Source organism: Hetaerina americana, unplaced genomic scaffold (assembly GCF_022747635.1).
Source record: "Hetaerina americana unplaced genomic scaffold, ioHetAmer1.1.p SCAF_92, whole genome shotgun sequence".
Lineage (NCBI taxonomy): Eukaryota > Metazoa > Arthropoda > Insecta > Odonata > Calopterygidae > Hetaerina > Hetaerina americana.
Genome location: NW_027287561.1, coordinates 118450 through 138621, shown reverse-complemented (window position 1 = coordinate 138621; position 20172 = coordinate 118450). Strand labels below are relative to the sequence as shown.

At 38.9% G+C, this 20172-nt stretch overlaps 1 protein-coding gene across 2 annotated transcripts; it reads left to right on the top strand.

Moving 5' to 3' along the window:
- The first annotated feature begins 808 nt into the window (after nucleotides 1-808).
- Nucleotides 809-19851, top strand: Rcd-1 (Required for cell differentiation 1). 2 transcript variants are annotated; one of them, XM_071598261.1, is made up of 6 exons: nucleotides 809-1098; nucleotides 1374-1498; nucleotides 9203-9518; nucleotides 12057-12251; nucleotides 13457-13548; nucleotides 18271-19851. In XM_071598261.1, the coding sequence occupies exons 1-6, from the start codon at nucleotides 1075-1077 to the stop codon at nucleotides 18452-18454; spliced, it is 936 nt and encodes a 311-aa protein (XP_071454362.1). In that variant the 5' UTR covers nucleotides 809-1074; the 3' UTR covers nucleotides 18455-19851. The 2 variants fall into 2 exon arrangements, with proteins under 2 accessions (XP_071454362.1, XP_071454364.1); XM_071598263.1 differs by lacking the exon at nucleotides 809-1098 and adding an exon at nucleotides 1178-1254.
- The last annotated feature ends 321 nt before the right edge of the window (nucleotides 19852-20172 follow it).

The following is a 20172-nucleotide window of genomic DNA, read 5'->3' as shown; positions in this document are numbered from 1 at the left end:
TAAATAAGTTATTTTTCCATTTCAATTTGTGTCCACTGTTTTCTAGAGGCTTTGACTGAGTTAAGATGACCTAATTAGATACTGTATATATCACCATTTATTACCAAAATGGCATCACTCTGAAGAGTAATCATTAGTAATATCGACCAAAATTTTTGCGATTGATTATTTTTCATTTAGATTGTTCGCTCCATTTAAACTTAATCAGAGTGTACACACTGTCGCGTCGGAAGGGAAACTGAAGCAACTAATGAGAGGGGGCTACCGAGACGATGACCTTACGGGTATTAATGTAATGAGCAGACCTTACAGTCACTTACTACCGAAATACTCCTTTTTATAAACGATTCTTGGGATTAAGTCACCATTACTTATTCCCTTGGTGACTGCAGCTATCACAGTCACTTACTTTTCAGAAATTAGTGAAAAGAAATTTAAAACTTCCCACCGTCCAGAGAACATCGTAAAATCATTGAAATGTGAAATCCATTTAAAAATTTTTCATTCAAGTTATGTTATTAACTCGAACTTGCTTTTGTAATTACGTTCAAAAAATGTCACAGCTATTCCAGATATTTTTATTTACTAAGAAGCTCGCCTAAGCGATTTCGTAATGTCAGGGCTTTGTCTTGAAAATTAAATAATGTGTGATATGACTCCTGCTAGCAGAAGGTATTTAAACCACGCGGCAATAATTCGACGCTAGCGTCATTATCAGACAATGTGGTAACCGCGTCGCAGTTGCCTTGTAAAACAATGCCATCTGCGAACAGGTTTCTAATAGAAAACATTAGAAAGTCAACTGGAGAGTCGGCTATTAATGTTTGTGGTAGCTGTGTTGACACCGTCCCCGTATTACTAGTTCTCAGTGTGTGACTGTGCGTAACACTTTCACGTATTATTTAATGTGGTCCTGACGGAAAATTGTGCGTGCTACGCGGTGAACTCTTCCAATGCCCACCATAGTGGTCAGACGTTATTCAGTCTTTTCAGCTTAATGCATCGATTCTAAGGAATCCCTGTGATATTAACTGTATTGCATGTTTCAGTTTGCATGATTTCTGACCACCAATAATGAACGGATTATCAAATCAGCAGGTATTGAAGGTTTACCATCGGCACATTTATGTGTTTGATATTTAATTTCCTTTCATTTTCGATGCGTTTCTGGTTATGTGTTAATACGTGATATTGAAGCGGCATCTGGCGAGAGTCATGATATTTTGAAAACCATAACAGACAGCCGCCGACATGGTAAAATTAAACACGGTTTCAATATCTTGTTATAATGCTTAAAGTTTTGCACTGTCTGATAATTTGCAGCATGATAAACTGAAAATGATAATACCCAATTTCTTATTCTGGTTATCAAGAGATTCATGAATACACAGCCCAGTCCTGCATCTCTGCAGTCAACTGTCGACAGGGAGAAGATATACCAATGGATCGTCGAACTTTCCAATCCAGAAACGAGGGAAAACGCACTTTTGGAACTCAGGTTAGTTGATTCCTTGATGTGTCATGACCGTTGTATTCTTTCTTATCCTATTTACATTTGCAATTAGTTATCAGCACGCCCTTTAATTCATGAAGGCAGTTCGCATTTTACTTGTTCCATGAACTAGTGATTGTAAATCTTCACCCGATTAACGAGTTCACTTTGCGAATGAATGCATTTAAGAATAAAGCACTATAACATTTAGTTAACTTCTAGGTTTGCTGAAACATTTTCTGGTATATACTTGTGGTGCGGGATGTTATCGATACTCTCCTCTAGGTCTTTTTTATTTAAGGTGGCATGCGTGTTTTCACCTTCATTCGTGCACATTTGTTTTGGAGGTGGAATCATTTCCCCTTGTAACTACTTTCTCTTTTGAGTTACAACGCGTCTTCAACTGTTATTTGGAAATTATTTTCCTATTTAACGTGAACTGTACTAGTAATTTATCCAGAGGTTGTACTGTTGTATGCAACTGAAGTCCCATTATTTTATATGTTGAAATTCGGTTGGTCATTTAATTAATTTCAAGCAGCATCATACCGACCAAAAATGGTTGGTATGATGCTGTTTTGAAATTAAGTTCGTGGATCTGGAATTTTCAGCAGGGACATGGGAACAAAAATGTTCACTTAATAATACCGTATTTTCCCATCGATAACGCTCACCTTATGAATAATGCGCACCCAGAACTTGCGCCTTATTGACACGTTTATCCCTCACCCTAAATCCTTAGTTAAGTATACACCTAAGATTTAAAGCTATCACTTCTAGGAATAATATTTTTTGAGAATTTATTGTCCCTATTGTTTCCATTTACCTAGTTAGTGATGGATTTGCATTTGCTAACATGAATATCCGTCCTATTATTTGTCACCCAATCCACCATTTTATTAACGTCCCTTTACATTATATCACGGTTGCTGTCATTCTTGACTTTCCTGTAGATAATGCAGTCGTCTGCAAAAAGTCTTATCCGAGATTTAATTTTTTCCGGGAGATCATTTATATTGATGAAGAACAAGAGCGGGCCAAGTACGATTCCTTGTGGGACTCCCGATGTTGCCCTCGTTTGTTCAGAATACACTTCTCCTAATTTGACCCTTTGTGTTCGACCTTCCATGAAATTTTTGACCCACCAGATTACTCTTCCATCTGTTTGTAATGGCAATTGGCCCATCTTAAGCATTAAGCAATCGTGGTCAACTTTGTCCAAGGCTTTTGACAGGTCGACTATTATAGCATCCACTTCTATTCCCACATCCATCGAGTCGAACATTTCTTGGCATAACCCTAATAGCTGAGTTTCGCAAGAGTGCCCTTTTCAGAAACCGTATTGGTGACTATACAACCAATTCTCATTCTCCCACAAGTCTTAGAGATAATCAGCTTCCAAAGAAACTGCGGGAGAAGCCGCAACAGTAACTTTTAACGGAGTCATCCGCTAATGTGCATTTCAATGCAACAATTTCAGAGTGTAAAAATCATTCACCTTGACCGGGATTCGACCCCAGATCTCTCAATATCCAGTCGAGTGCTATAGCCAGTTAAGCTACCGATGCTTATGCTAATGTGTATTAGCGGATGACTCTGTTAAAAGTTCAAACATGGATGTGCCTCACCAATAGAGTTTTTTCAGTTGGTTTTTACAGACACATTGGTACAAAATATAAAAGAAGAGACTAACGAGTATGCTAGGCATTAAATTAGCCAGAAAGAACTATCGTGGCGCTCCACTTGGAATAATTGGAAAGATGTGACGATTGAGGAAATGAAGGCTTTTTTTGGCATAATACTAAATATGGGTGTATTGAATCACCCTGACTTACAGAGTTATTGGTCCATGGATTTTGAGTCTCATATACCATTTTTTCATGCTGTTTTCAAAAGATAAAGATTCTTGCAAATATTTTGGATGTTACACTTGAAAAACAATCAAAAGTCAAGTGAAGATTTGAGAACAAGAACCGAGAAGGTAAACTGCTTCTTGTCATACCTTGAAATGAAATTTAGGGAGAGATTCTGTCCTGGAAGGGAGATTTCTGTTGATGAGGCTATTGTTGGGTTCAAGGGAAAGATGCACTTCATCACATATAATCCTAAAAAGCCAACAAAATGGGGTATTTGTCTATATGTCCTCTCAGATTCCAAATGTGGTTACTTAAATTCATTTGTCCATTCTTATGGTTGGTGAGACCTGATCTCCCATTTACTAGCAGAATAGTTTTAGAACTGCATGAAAGATTGAAGAACTCAGTATCTTGTTCTCAAGGCTATCATTTCTTCACTGACAGGCATTACACTAGTGTCACTCTTGCAAAGGAATTGCTAAAGGAAAAAACACACTTGAGTGGGACAATAATGCCCAATAGGAAAGATAATCCATCTGTGATGAAACATCCAAAGCTAAAGAAAGGAGAGATAGTGGCTTACAGGGATGAAAATATAATGCTCCTTGCATGGAAAGACAAGAGGATGGTCACAATGCTCAGTACATGGGACACTGCAGAGACTGAGTCTGTGAAAAGGAGAGTTAGTGGTGGGAGGAATGAAATACGAGGGTCATCCGGAAAGTAGTACCCGTTCGTGCCGCATGAAGTGCTGACGACGCGAGTAGCCGCTGGACGAGGTCAGATAGCTTCAGTGGCTTGTCTGCCTTCTCTGAGCCAAGTTGCGTGACGCTAGCATTGCCTGTGTTGTTTCTGTGATTGTTTACAATGTTTAAAAAAATTGAGAACGCCGCCAGTTGTGAAGTGAGGGCAGTGATTAAATTCCTCAATGCAAGAAACGTTCGCCCATGTGATATTCATCGCCAATTAAAGGAGGTGTATGGAGACAATGTAATGGACGAGTCGTCTGTTCGGCGGTGGTGTCGCAACTTCAACATGGGGAGGGGGAACACACACGACGATGAGCGTTCGGGGAGACCGTCTGTCATTACAGACCAACTGGTGAGCTCAGTTGACGAATTCGTGAGGAACAATCGGCGCGTCACAATTGATGACATCTGTGAGCATTTTCCCAATGTTTCTCGAACAATTGTTCATGAAATTGTTAAACACCATCTGCATTATGCAAAAATTTGTGCAAGATGGGTCCCTCGCGTATCTCAATGAGCTGGCGGCGAAGGACTATGCAGCAGGAATACAGAAACTTGTCACACGTTATGACAAATGCCTTAATTTGCTTGGAGATTATGTTGAGACGTAGTTTAAAGTATCCTCTTTCAAATAAAATTTTTTATGTTTGTTAATATTTACTTTTGTGTCTTTATTTCACGAACGGGTACTACTTTCCGGATGACCCTCGTAGTTTTCAAACCCAAGGTTGTGACAAATTACACCAAGTTTATGGGGGGAGTTGATACAGCTGATCATTACACAAGCACCTACTGTTTCATGAGGAAAACTCTAAAATGGTGGCGAAAATTGTTTTTCTGGGGGCTTGAGGTCAGTGTTGTGTATTGTACAAAGAATGCCAACAAATAAAAAAATGAAAAACCGATCTCGCATGTGAAATTTGTAAGGAAACTATTACACGATCTTGTTGGAGAATTTCAAGATGGTACACAAACTTCCAGGGTTAGATTACCATCCACAAACATAGAGCAACGTTCAGATGGAAAACTCTATATAATCATACCTCACGCTAACAAAAGATTGTGTGGTTTGCTCTGACCGAAAAATCAAAGGAGGAAGAAGAGAGACAATATATATCTGTGAGACGTGTGAATGTAAACCAGGTCTTCATGTTGGTGAATGCTTCCAAAAATGTCATACCATGAAAAATTAGAGTATAAATTACGGTTTATCACTAATTATGGAAAAAAATCAAAATAAATAATTTTGCATGAAAAGGAACTCCAGTTTTTCATTCTAGTGCCGCACTTAGTAAATTTGGGGTATTTAAAAAATTAAATCCCGAGTAGACTAAGGCATTCGAGAAAAAAACCACCCAAGTGCCAAGGGTTAATGAACATGTCCATAATTGTGTCCCTGCTGATAAAATTAAATCCATGGACTTAATTTCCAAACAGCATCATACTACCCATTACCTACACAATGGAAGGAGAGATGTTATCAATAAAATTTGAGAGATAAAGTTTAGAACTGGTAGATTCCGGATGTTATTCTTTTCATACCATGAAGAGCGATTTGGGATCAGATCAATATTGTCAGACTACACTCGGAGGGAAAAGTATTTTAGGTCAAAATTAGTCTGGTGCACAGTCATGGCCTTCTGCACACCTTGGTGATGGCTTTCCGGGTACTACGATCATGAAAAAATATCTTCGAGGTATGAACTAAGAGGGGCATAGGCTTATGTGGAGAAATCAAAACCAGCGCTATGCTTGACACATCACGAAGACACAAATTGAAATCAAGAGGGATAATAGAGTTGAGAGCAGGATGGTTGGCATAAGTCTGCTGGCATACATGATCAGTAAAAGAGATTGCTGAGGGTTTATTATGAAAAGCCTAGCCTTCTGTTTGGAGGGAATAATTAACTTCAAAATAATTCACTAGTCCAATAAATAAAACTTGAGTTCAAGAAATGAATCGTCTCCAATGGTTATTTCCCTTTAAAAGACTTTTCAATTTTGTTGCAGTATTCGGTAAATAATTCAATACTTTGACTCTGGGGTAGATACGGGGAACCGATTAAAACTGACTTGGTTTTAAAAGAAATATGCTCAAGCAACTGCTCAATGGAATAATTATTTAATTGCATAGATGAAAGAGAAGAATGAATTGCAATCAATACAACATTACTCCTTGTTTAGTGCTTCTTTTGTTACTTAGAAGAATAAAACCATTTAATCCCATATCTGAGGACTCAATATTTGGTGAAAGCCATTATTCATTCAATGCAATTAAATCATAGAAATGATAGGTAGGGTACATAACTTGACTTTACTTCAAACATGTAAAAATTAGCAAGCTAGTTGCCCAGCTGTTTGCTGACACCAGTAAAAATGATAATTATAACACCACGTATTTGAATGTGAAGCAGCAAAGTGAGAGTTTCTGTGGGAACTTCAGGGATCATCCATGAACAAAGGCAGATTACAACATGCCCTTCTCCCTTTGGGGCTACAAGGCCCCTTGCCATTTGTTTTTATGTGCTGTGAAGTGATTTTTACCCTGCCTGAGGTTTATCCTGTTTGCAACCACAGATGTCCACCTTGGGTAATGCCACAGCCTGAGCTAATGACCATGTCACATCCACATTCAAAATCGGGCACCACTGTTGTGGCGTACCACATTTGCAGTACATCAGATAGTGACCTGGTATCTGGAATTGCGCAAGGTCCATGTTAAGCTTGTGCCAAAAGTGTTGATGTAAGACCATAAAGAACTAGGAGTTTTGCACCGTCAAGAATTGTTAGATTTTATTCAAAATGAGCCGGGCTTCCTTAACTCTGTCGTATCCAGAGAGGAATCCTGGATGTTAGCGTACGACCCAGAATTGAAATGGCAGAGCAGCGAGTGGCACCCAAAATCATCCCCTTATCCCAAGAAAGCACATTTGAATAAGTCTTGCATTTACACAATTCTAATTGTCTTCTTTGAAATCCGAGGAATCGTCCATTTTGAGTTTGTACTGCAATGAGAAACTGTCAACTCAGCCTTTTACATGGAGGTGCTCAATAGATTGAAACGCCAGGTCCCGCACAAGGGCTGACATCAAAGACATGATCAAGTTCCTCCATGACAATGCCCCCAGTGCCATTCTTCATTGTTACCTACCTCCGGGCCTGGAGCACCACCCTGGTGGTCCCCCAGCCCCCCTACAGTCCCTACTTGGCTCCGTGGGCCTTTTTTTTTGTTCTATTGACTGAAGAGAGAGCCGAAAGAAAAGCAGTGGGAGACTGGAAAACATTCAAAGGCATGTTGCAATGTTCTTGAGAGGCATTCCCGCCGAGAGGAGTTGTAGGGTGCCTTCCAGGCATGGCAGACATGTCTCTGCAAGTGTATTGATGTAAGGGGAGAGAGTGTTTTGAAGAATTTGATGAATTTGTACAAGTACGATCAATAAATCAATTTTTCCCAGGAAATTCCTGGTGGTCCCCCAGCCCCCCTACAGTCCCGACTTGGCTCCGTAGGCCTTTTTTTTTGTTCTATTGACTGAAGAGAGAGCCGAAAGAAAAGCATTGGGAGACTGTGGAAAACATCCGATAGGATGTGACAACATTCCTGATAGACATTCGCCACCCCTGACCACATGCTGATTGTACGTGCTATTCTCCCTCTACCCAGCACCGTGAAATTATAATAAAATGACAATCTTTAAACCTATTGAATGCTTTGACACTACTGAACCCTTTTAAAAACATGCTAGTTTACAGTATCCAGGATTTCTATTTTGATCACAAAATGAAAAGTATTGAATAGCATTTAATGTTTTAATTGAAACATTTCCATACCATCTGCACATCCCCATTATCATTTCCCTACCGTTCATAAGCCCTGAGAATTCCATAGTCCCGTTTAAGGCAAGCAAACGCATGGCTTTACTATGCAGCAAATGAGTCCTTTAACTATCTACACTGCATTATTGAATTGGTATTATGTCATGGGTGTGATTGGTTTCTGCAATCCAATGTCAATTTTCGCCCTATACGAGTCACCTGCTTTTTTCCTGTCTGTGTGATTGGTTTATCTGCTAAGAAGATGAGTAAACTGTCGATATTATCCGTATGCTAATGGATGTACGATGAAGCAAAGAATAATGGAAATATGTGGAAAATTTGGTCGTGAGATGTAAACAGATACTTTTGGATAAACTCCTTTATTCTTTGCGATAAAGTTAATGCTTGCAATGCAGTAGAAAATGCATTTTCATGAGGATGGCATTATAGATTTACCAGAATGCAAGACTATCATACAATGAATCATGGGTTTATAGATGTGACAGTGAAACAAAAGTGCAATCTTCACAATGGATTGGTGAAAAATCCTCCTGCCGCCCCAAAAAAGCTCGATTGAATGTCAAGGCGATGGTTACTGTTTTTTTGATGCAAAGCGAGTTGTGCATCACAAATATCTTCTGAAAGGCCAGACAGTCAACTCGGGAGTACTGCCTGGCAGATAAGAAATACCCTGAAATTTGGAGGAGGGGTGAGTGGTTTTTTCACCATGACAATGCACTGGCCCATTGGTCTCCCACAACTCATGAGTTTTTATCCAAAAAAAGACCTCTGTGCTTCCTCACCCACTTTACTCACCAGACCTGGCCTCTTGTGGGTTTTTACTGTTCCCCATACTTAAAACCCTGCGCAAAGAAAAAAAAGATATGCCACCATTCCAAAAGCAGAGAAAAATTTGAAGGGGAAGCTTATGAGCATTCTGGAAAAAGCTTTCCAGGACTGTTTTAGAAAGTGGAAACACCACATTGGGATAAGTGTATGCAATGGGGAGGAGACAACTTTGAAGGGAATCCTGACCAATAATGTGTTTTTGAAGTATTTTTTTTATAATCAATAAGTTCATGGATTTTTTGAACACCCCTCATATATCCATTTTTTATGGAGCCATATTTCCCGAGTATTTTAGTTTTCTCTTTTTTTTTTATCTTCATAGTGCATCCATGAAGCCCGCAGATAATATCAAAATTTATTTTATTAGATTTTGTATTATTGATATTAGATGCTTATAATTTTGAAATGTGTTTTAACCTTATCATTTCATTTTATTCTTGCAGCAAGAAACGTGAAGTTGTTCCTGACCTGGCACCCACTCTTTGGCACTCATTTGGCACCACGGCAGCATTGCTCCAGGAAATTGTACACATATACCCAGCTGTGAACCCAGCTACACTCACTGCCCATCAGTCAAACCGTGTATGCAATGCCCTAGCCCTATTGCAGTGCGTAGCATCTCATCCTGAAACCCGATCAGCATTTTTGCAAGCACACATCCCACTCTTCCTTTATCCATTTCTTCACACAGTCAGCAAAACACGTCCTTTTGAGTACCTGCGACTGACCAGTCTGGGTGTTATCGGAGCTCTTGTGAAAGTGAGTATGATATCCATAGTGTTTACTCGTTACATAGTGAGAGGCATATTTTGTTTGACTATCTCAATGCCAGTGAATTTGGGTCCCTATTTTCAAATCTGTGTCATGCCGAGTCCTCAGATGTTGTTAACCCCGAAGATTGGTTCACTGCAGCTCTTTGCTATCATCTCTTCTCAGCTAGCCTCGTCATTTTTCAAAAAGCTTGGCAGTCATGGCCTTCCCATTCAGCACTTCACGTCAATACCTCCTTCCATTATTGTCTTCAGATGTTTATCTTGGAGAAAATTCTATTTAGGTGGGTCCCTTTTCTTGCTATGTTCTCAGCAGCCTTTTGAATATGTAATGCAATGAAAACCATCATGTAATATATCATAGAATTTGTTACCCATTGTAGTAATGCAGTAAAGTGTCGCCAATCCAGGCCCAGCTAATCGGGGCAGGGTGTGGCCGTGAACTGCAGATGGTTCGCTAAGAGATCAAGGAGAGGGGAAAATGTGGTGGGGAGAGGGGAATGTGGCTGGAATGGGAGGAGGAATGATAGAGGAAGGGTGAGGAGAGGATAGCTAACCACTGTATGAAATGCAATGAAAGGTCAGGATCCCATTTTGATTATAATGCAGTCGTTTTGGTGTGCCATATGCGTAGCAGGAAATGGCAACTGAAGAGCGGTGGTTGATGGTGGTCACCAAGTTGTGGGGATTAAGATCCCAAGAATTGGTTGGAAAAGGAATAGGTTTGCTACACTTGGCATACCTTGGGGGGGGGGGGGGGGAGGGGTAGACAAGGGACACCTGAGTGGTTCATGGTCACATGAATGACCTAAGGGAAGTTGATGAGAATGAGGGGGTGGAGGTGAGCTGTATATGTCATTCAGGATGGGGAGTTCTCCTCTTCACGTGATTAATGATTTCTAAATGTTCCAGCAGAACTTTTTTCCTTTATTTGGCACATGAAGTACTTTCAAGTCAAAGTTGTATGCTTGCTTGGTTTCAAGTATATGTTTGTCAACCATCAATTTTGTGTTGCCCGGGATCGTGCACTAATCATGATCTTTGAAACGGGAGGGAAAGTCCAGGTCAGCGTATGTGGCATCACAATTACATGGTATTTCATATGCTTCACTTTTCCGTGTTTTATTGATGACATCTTAATTTTTACCTACCCATTTAGACAAGTTGAAAGGGCAGGAAAAAGATACCCTGAAGTTATCCTTTGGCATTGCTTTGGCTATCTCGTGTGCTGTGTTGTCAAGGAAGAGGAGTTGGCACCATTTTTAGGGTTCCGTGGCCAGTTCTGAGTGGAGGCGTGTGCCTTTGTTGGTCGCTAGCTAAGTTCTTTTCTTCCGAAGCAGAGGGTTGATCAGATCCTTGCTGTAGCCATGGTTGGTCGGCTGGTGGCAGGGGAAAGGAACTGGGTGGCAGGGGGAAGGGCTGCTCCCTCCAGGATTGGCGTGCTGTGGGATTTCCAGCTGTTCCAGTGTGTCCTGGTGGCATCCTTTCTTTTCTGCATGATGGGGAGAGAATTCTTTTCCGTGGCCACAATTAGAGGGATGAGGAGATGTAATTCCTGAGGCATTCACCGAGTGTTCTTGTCTCAATTCTCCTTCCCATTTGGCCCGAGTGCACTCCATTGCAGCCACTTCAGCGTAGTTTGTACACGCCACTTGTGTGCACGGGATTGCCTTTATCTTGACTGGTTCTTTTAAGGGGATGGGATGGGCCATGAGGGTAAAGCAAATGAACCAAGTACCGTGGAAGCTTGTTATAATGAGTATGGCACATGAGGATAAACCTGGGATGTGTAACCGAAAGGTAATAGACAAGGACTATTGCAATGTTGAAAAAAAAAGAAAAATTGTCAACATTTTCACCGGAAAGAAATCAGAAGCAAGACAGATGTAAAAATATACCGTTGAACCTCGTATTTACACTTTTCTAGGGATCCCAGAGAAAAGTGTGAATCACAGGAAAAGGAGAATTTTAATTTTTGCATGTTTTAATGACAGGAGTGAAGGTAATAATAATAAGAAACAGGCAAAAACTGCCAAAGAGCAGGATTATTATTTATCTCTCAAACTGTAGTTATCCTCATTTATGTGTAAGTGATGAATGGAAATAACAGAAGGAATTTGAACATCTTGAATGTATAAAATAGCCTTAGATTCCCAATATTGTGGCAATGTGTAATGTTTTTTCTCTTATGATGATTTGTGATGCATTAATTGCTAAGTATATTTATCTGTATCTTTATATGCAGTGTGCATTATATATAATTCCATTGCATTCTCTAATTCCATAGAAGTTTATTTCCTAAGGTATTCTGAGGTGAAAATGTACCAATCTATGTCAATGTAAATGTTGTTTTTTTAGGGGCTATGAGAATTTTAAAAATCCTGCGTATCCTAGTAGCAGGAGTTGGATAAATGATGTTTTATTCATTTTATATTTGGCATAATTTGCTCATATATTAAAGATAGGACCTAATTGATAACAAAGCATGGAGGTGGAAGTTAATTTATGTATATTTTATGCATTTTAGACTGATGAGCAAGAAGTGATAACATTTTTGTTGACCACCGAAATCATCCCATTATGCCTGAGAATTATGGAATCTGGTTCAGAGTTATCCAAGACGGTTGCCACATTCATTCTGCAGAAAATTCTCTTGGACGATAGCGGGCTCTCTTACATTTGTCAAACTTATGATAGATTTTCACATGTTGCCATGATTTTGGTGAGTGCATATCTCTTTGCGTGACATCTTATTAGTAGTAGTGATAGTTTTTGTCTAAATAGTCATTGAAAAATACAGCATTGGTGGACTGGCTGTGAAATGTCAATGTGATCATTGGGGACATGGTGTGACAAGAGCCCTTTTTTCCATGTAACCATATGCACTGTGTGTACAGGGCCATGAAATCTCACCGTACATATTTGGATTAATGACTCATCTGAGGTGATAAATGTGACTGCAGAATAATGTTTTATGGATTGAATTAGTTTCTAATTGCTTTTAAAGTTATGAATGTGCCTGGGAAAAGGTGAGCATTCGCTGAGAAGGCTGCCATTCAATTTTTTGCTCACTTGAGAATATTCTGTTTTAACAATTTATTGCATATGCATGCATTATGTGCCCATGTTTTGGTAAGCTTCTTTTCTTTTACTTATATTTCATAAATGAAGAAGGGTTGCTCCTTGCTGCAAAAGGGGTTAAAAATGATGATAAATATACCACATGTGGTGCTCCTTGTTCAATCTTATGAATTCTCTTCATTATTGAATGCCAACATGTGCTCCAGTTTGTTCTGTCTCCTCTGTTTTGCTTGCCTGACTAAAGATTGATCAAATATCCATAAATTTCCACAAACAGCCATCATTTGATCCAAGCAGATTTGCCAGATGCTGTAACCTTCCAAATGAATGACCTTAAATCTCACTGTGAGCCTGTATCTCCTCCATACTGAGAGTTACTTCAATCTATGGCTTCCCGAAACAAAAAATCTACATAAATAGCTGTAGTTTGCAGCATGATCTACTTAAGGATCAATTAATTGACAGAATAAATTTTGTCCAGACAATGCTGTAAATTCTTAGTAATAACTACTTAAAAACAATATCTCCATGTATATACGTACAAATATAATGTGAGATATGTGTACAGTGCAACCAATTTTGAAATATGTGATTCAATATTGATTTATTGATGATAGAACATGAGTTTTGATTTCTCTTTTTAATATGTTTAGAGTTTAATCTATTGATAGAGCTAAAATTCAGCAAGGACCCGCTCTAGTGAATATGTTTTGTCTGATTCATTCTGCCTATAGGTATACATGTAGTCATTTTTCTTAATAATGTAACATTATTTTTTGATTGTGATTTCCTCAGTGTTTTCTTTTGTGTAATGACTAATCGTTATTTCCATCAATTCTTCTTCAGGGGAAAATGGTTCTGTCATTGGCGAAAGAACCATCAGCTCGTCTCCTGAAGCATGTTGTTCGTTGCTATTTAAGGCTTTCTGATAATCCAAGGTAAATCCATCCTGTGCAGTATACTGCTATGTAAATTCCTGTTTGCATTAATTTTCAAGAGGATTGGGATTGTTCGGTGGTTGACAAACTGGCTTCCCACCGAGAGGGTCTGGGTTCGAATCCTGGAGACAGCAATTCTTTATTGGTTATATCCCGATCCCTACTTGAGGTGCTATGTGGAGAGCACTTTGAGTGAGTACACTGTCCATCGGATGGGACGTTAAACTGCGGACCCCCAGGTGCCTTTCATCAGGAGTAGGCTAATGTAGATGTCAGGTTTCTCTTCACCCTATCTCCCTTCCCTGAACATACCTAATGGCCAAATGACTTCAGCTGTCGGTCGCCTGCCCTAAATCTGCTGGTACTATTAATCTTTAAATTATCCTCTATCTTTAAAAAGCAAGCTATTTGAATCTGTAATTCTCCAAATGAAATTTGTGTTACCTCTAGGTGGGCAGCATGGAGAAACTGGAGAAGAATCATGAAAACTCAGCCAACACTTTGTACACTGAAACCTTGACGTGATTGAAGGGTTTGTGCCATCACATGACCCCTAGAGCTGTGCTGGCATGATCAATGATATTTGCTCCTAAGTAGGGTCACCCATGCCAGATAGGTGGAAGGTTAGGAGCCAGATGACAGCTAGTCCACTCAGCCTCCGTTCCTTGGTGATGTGTCTGTATGGGCTTCTGGTTTCAGTGGGGCGGCCACTTGAGTGACAGTGTTTTGTTGAAGGCACCATTGGGGAAGGCAATGGGGAATCATCTTATATAAGTATCCCATGCTACAGTGATGATATAGATGTAAGAATTGAGTCCTGGAAACCCCAAGGACTCTGCTCAGTGTGCCGTGTGTCATGCCTGGTGGTGGAAGGCTGTTGGCATACATGTCATGAAGTCATTGCAAAGTGATGAGGAACTAGACGGCAGCAGCACAAGAGAGAGTATAGGAATAATCAGTTAGAATGTTAGGACAGAATTGCATTATTATGGCGATGTTGATGAAAGAGAAATTGGAATATGCAAAGTAGGATGTAGAGAGAGGAAATATTGATATTTTAATGCTGTGCAAGCTGAGGTAGAAAGATGGAAGGGATTATTGGAGTGATAACCATAGATGAATATGCAACAGAGGGTTATATGCAAACATGGGTGACAACAGTGTGGGAAAGAAAGGCTGGAAGAATGGTAGTAAGTAAGGACCAGGTGAGTGATACAATAATATTTGTAGAAGTATGTGCTGAACAATTGAACTTAGTCATTATTCAGGTCTACATGCCAACAAGTAAATATTGGGAGTAAGGAAAAGGATATCTGATCAATGAGAGGGAATAATTTCAGGGGTTCCTAAGAGGATTATTGATCGTGAGGGGGTTTGGAATACGGTGGTGGGAAAATAGTCAGATGGGAGTTAGGTGTGGGATAATGGTTTAGGAAAAAGGAATGACCGTGAGGAGAAATCAAATGAGTTCTGCTGTAGACAGGATTATGATTAATCATAATGAACTCATTTTGTAATGACCGCAATAGAGATATGTAAATATCATTGTTAAAATGGACGGAAAGAAAAATGAACAAATAAGCACTAGGCATGGTAGGGAAAGGAAGACAGCCATTGGGAGAAAAGCAAAGGAGGCAGGAAAGATAAATGGAACATTTTGATTGTGGATGAAAGACTGCTAGATGGGAGGAGGGGATATTAGGCTGGTGAATGAGTGGGATGAAAAGGATAGGTTGTTGTGGTTGTATAAAGTCAGTTCAAAATCTTCCGGAATATTTTTGTTACAAAAAAATACTTCACCTACATATTGTTGGTCAGGGTTCCCTTCAAAGCAGTCTCCTCCACAACGTATGCACTTATTCTAACGGTGTTTCCACTGATGGAAAATCTTTTTCCTTTCATCAGGGTTTTAGTTTGGGGAACAGGAGGAAGTCACATGGGGCCAGGTCTGGTGAGGAGGGTGGATGTGGAAGCACAGCGGTCGTGTTCTTGGCTGAAAACTCACGAGTTCTGCGGGACGAATGAGCTGGCACATTGTAATTGTGAAAAAACTGCTTGCTCTTCCAAAGTTCGGGCTGAATACATTTGGCAACTCATGATGGTGCACCAAAGAATAAATACCTAACAAATTACATTTAGAAACAATATTTCATGACCTTTATTTCTTATTTCAAAGCGAATACTTGCATATGCTCTTTCGTGGATTTATTTTAAGCATTAACGTTTTGTTTCTTGCATTACTTCAATTTTCCTTAAAGGATGAATGTGATGGAAATTGAAGTATTTACGATGAAAAAGTTAAGAGTTCAGTGTTGAAATTAAATAAATGTATGCTACATTAAAGAGTAGTTATCACTAGATGAAATTATTAATTAAATGCTACTGATGAAATGAGTTGGTGACATTTTAACAAGATAAAGTGCAAAAACCAATATTGCTAATTTCACTTTACCTGTTTTTACTCAACAGTTCTGGTCACATTTTGTGCTAAATAATAACACTTAGCACCCTCCTACCATCAAAATTAATGCTTTTAATATGCCAGATTTATAGCTTTTGGTGATGAGGCCCATTTCCGACTGTATGGCATCATCTGGTGGAGTCCCTGAGCAGTTTGTAATTGCTCTGGGTGATGAGACTAGTTTTGGGCATTATAATACCACTAGAAGAGAAACTCCACTAGCATTAAGCAGTGAGCAGTGGCCCCTGTGGCTCTGGCCATGGGCCTCTTTAGCAGACACTCATTGGTATGATTGGCTAAAAAGGCAATCCATGCATGTGTTTTAGAAATGGAAGAAAGGCCTCTCAAACCACTGAAAAAAGGGATTCCATTATAATCATTGTTGCTATCCCTCAAAATGATTTAATCGCATGAATAATTAAATGTAATAATTTTGCCACTATTCTTGAAATACTAAGTGAAATATGGTTGAGTGATCAAGTTTTTAAGGCAAATTTTGTTCCACGCAGTGAGTGTGGCAGCAGCCCTGGCTCCACTTCAAATGATCTGTGTCTCTCAAAAATAAATGTCTAATTCTGAATCTTCCATGCAGGTAGTTTTTGTACACTTCTTGGGATCTTAAATAATGTTAATATTAGATATATAAACTCAAGTGATCCTTCGTGCGTGGTACTGGTATCAAGATAAGCACAAGAGACTGCTGAACAAAGTGTGTTCTGTCAAATATAAATGAGAGTGGATGTAGCCACTTAAGGCTGTAAACCTCTGGAACTGTAATTGATGGAGGGAGGCATTAATGGGTCAGGTACCAATGGCAACCCCCAAAGAGAGTGAACGGACGCCAAGGGCACTCGCTCACCTGACTGGCGAGTCTGAGGCCCACATGACACCCACTTCAGGCACTTAATTGTTTCGTGGGTTAAATCTTTCCTTTGCAAATGAGCAGAGAACTGTCTCCCTGCATCACAAAAAATGAGAAAACTGCTGGCCGAAAAATCCCTTAGATATAGGAGGGGGTTTTAGGTACCAAGAAAAGGTACGTGCCCATAAAGCTGCATTCTGGGTTCACCCAAAAAAATAGCATTTATCAGATTAATTTAATTCAGCATAATAACCAGCTATTAAACTTCCAAATATGGCTCCATCTTCAGGAGGAAATCTTGTAAAAATGCAGTGGTCAGCCTATTAATGTTGATGTGATTATTCAATGGAAAAAAACGTTTAAATTGCTTCTTCTCAATGTAGCTGCTACTAAGTGGGCTGAGATTTAGGATTAACCTTTTGTTTACTGTTTCATGAGAAAATAATGTACGTTTCCAAGTTCTGTTTTTGAAAACACTTACTGGCATTATAACCAAAGCCATCACAAGCATTGGGACTATTTATTATTGGAATTGGGATGGTCTTGTCCTTAATATGGAGGCAAGTTGAGGAAAAGGTTGAACCTCTCCTTCAGGATGTGTAAATGGTCAAGAATAGTAAACAGAATGGGAAGAGGGCCGCCTGATGCAAGATATTGGAAGATTAATCTTGATAGCATAAACTTAGGGAAGGAGCACTAATTAAACCCTTTAGCTGCGGACCACTCTGGAAACTTGCTCCTCACATGCAGTCAAAAAGTCTTCGCAACCTTTGTATTTTTGAAGTAATAAACTAATCTTAATAATAAAATATAGATGTAGTAATAATATTAATCTTGATTCACTGTTTATTTAATGGTGCATCTTTAATCAATTCTTTTTAAGGATATAATTTTAAAATGTATGATAGAGCACCACATCAAAGTTGGAAAGGTGCCTTCATAGCAGCCTACCGTGCACTCGTACAGCAGTGAAAGGGGCTAAATGACACCTTTATTATGCTAGTGAAACAAGTTTGGTCGTTCAGTATTTCATGGTATAGTGTTGCTTATTGAAAATTTGAAGTATATACTGCACATGTGTAAATAGTGTCTAGCTGCCCATAAATATACACCCATAGTGGCTCATCATTTTGAAGGACATTATATCACTTTTGGGAACCAAGCCCTACCTTCTCTGTAGTTTCCATCTGTAGACTAATATTTTATATTCATACCAGGAAACATACATACACAATCAACGCAGCCATGTTGAACATTTTTATCTCCAATTAATTGTGTTGTTCTGCATCGGCGTGAGAATTCAATGATGCTTTATGTTTTAGACAAGTCTGCTTCATCTACAATTTTTTCCCAAATCATTTTAAAATATAATTTAATGATGGAACTCTTTCTTTGACAGAGCTCGTGAAGCACTGCGGCAATGCCTACCTGATCAGCTTAAGGACAGTACATTTGCTGGATGTTTGGCTGATGACAAGTCAACCAAACATTGGCTGTCTCAGTTACTTAAGAACTTGGAGACGGGAGGGCCAGGAGTCGGCACTGACCCTCGCGTTGGGATTTCCCCCCTCGCACCTCAGTAGGACATTTGGTGGTTGCTAGCTTGAATCTTGATCTGTGTTGTCACAACCAAAGTGTGTGTCCTTGAGTTGTGATATTCTCCTGTTATCTTTAGGGAACATTATAAGAAGGCTGTTGATTTTTTTGTAGCTATTCCCATGAAAACAACCATTCCGGGACTTGGTAAGACCGGAAAGTGACTGCTGATCACTCGGAGAGAGAGTAATGGATTTGTGTCTGCTTCCAAGTTTCATGCATGTCCACTACTCACATTTCACCATTAGTAATTTATTTTTATGCAGTATATTAGCACTTTTTAACATGACTCCTGAGAGAAGATCTACTTCACATCAATTAAACGTTCAACTTGCTTCCTTTCTCCAGAAGTGCCTATGACTGTTATTTTCTATGAATAGCCACACTATTTGTCTCAATAATGGCAATCATGTTGCTATCAGATATTAATGCTCACCCATTGGCAAATTAAGCCGCATTTGTGTCAGGAGGTACCTGTGTGTTATTCTAGTGGTGGAATTTTGGAACATTTTGACACGTGAGTCCTAAGTACTTCATTTTCAAATGAAGCTATTTATGAATCATCAATCAAGTTGCCTTAATATATTGAATAGCTGTATCTTGTTTCATTAAAAGAATGGTGATAAAACATTAAGTGAATTGCTACAGTTACTGCTACTAAATTGTCTCCATAATAGTTAGTGATAATTTTTCGCAGTTCCTATCCTATTTTTTTCCACTAGCTCTCGTTATAGTGATTATATCCAGGTTGATGACTTACTCAAATGCTGTCCTCAAGATAAACTGATTTTTATTCATATTTGTGTTATATTGTTAGCAGAGTTTTTTTCTACTTCATATCTTCACTCTCAAGGAGAAACTGCAAAATTTGCATAAAATTAGTTTCAAATAACTGCATTTGGAAAATGGTGAGCGTTGGCTGCTAAGAAAGACAATTACTGGGTATGGTTAATAACTAAATCTTTTTGACTATTTTTATAGTAGTATATTCTATTTTCAAAAACTCTTTTTGGGTTGCATTCTCAAGAGTAAATATTCACTCTTGGTTTGGTCTTCAAGAGCCTTAATTAATTATAATAGTTACTCATTTAGACTGATTTGTAAAAAGAAATTGGTGTATACTAACAGTTTTTGTAAAGCATTTCCTAATAATCTGACTAAATGTAGAATATCCGCATTCTTGTTTGTAACTTTTATCAAGTCCTTATCTAAATTATTTAGTTATGCAGTAGAGGATTAATTTAATTTCCAAATGGAGGTTGCATTGTAAAATAATTCTGTAACCGTTTCCCTCCAAAAGCGACAATTGTTTACATTAATTTGCTATAGATAGTGTGAATCATATTTTTGGCAATACATATAAAAATAAATACATTTAAGATTATAGTGGCAGATTATTGTTTATGAGGTTGTGTAATGTGTGATTAGGTATTTCTTGCTACACTTGTAATATAGTTTGAATGTGAGATATATTGCATTTTTAAGTACATATTGCATATATAAGGGTATTAAATTACACTGTCATTATGTAACAATGGCTAATTCATAAAAAAAGTTAAATTATTTTATGCTTTGTAACCCAGTAATCAAACCGAAGGTTGGTTTGGTAGGTGATGGTAGAGTTCACCCAGTACTAAGCCTGACGGCGTGTGATATTCACACATCAGGGTAGGGGGCCAGTTCCTTTCCCTAGGCTGGTTATGGT

Bases quoted from the DNA above. Each gene is read 5' to 3' on its own strand.
- Rcd-1 (XM_071598261.1), top strand. From the start codon at position 1,075: ATGAACGGATTATCAAATCAGCAG. The intron at 1,499-9,202 runs GTTAGTTGATTC...TTATTCTTGCAG, and splicing joins AACGCACTTTTGGAACTCAG to CAAGAAACGTGAAGTTGTTC. The intron at 12,252-13,456 runs GTGAGTGCATAT...ATTCTTCTTCAG, and splicing joins CACATGTTGCCATGATTTTG to GGGAAAATGGTTCTGTCATT.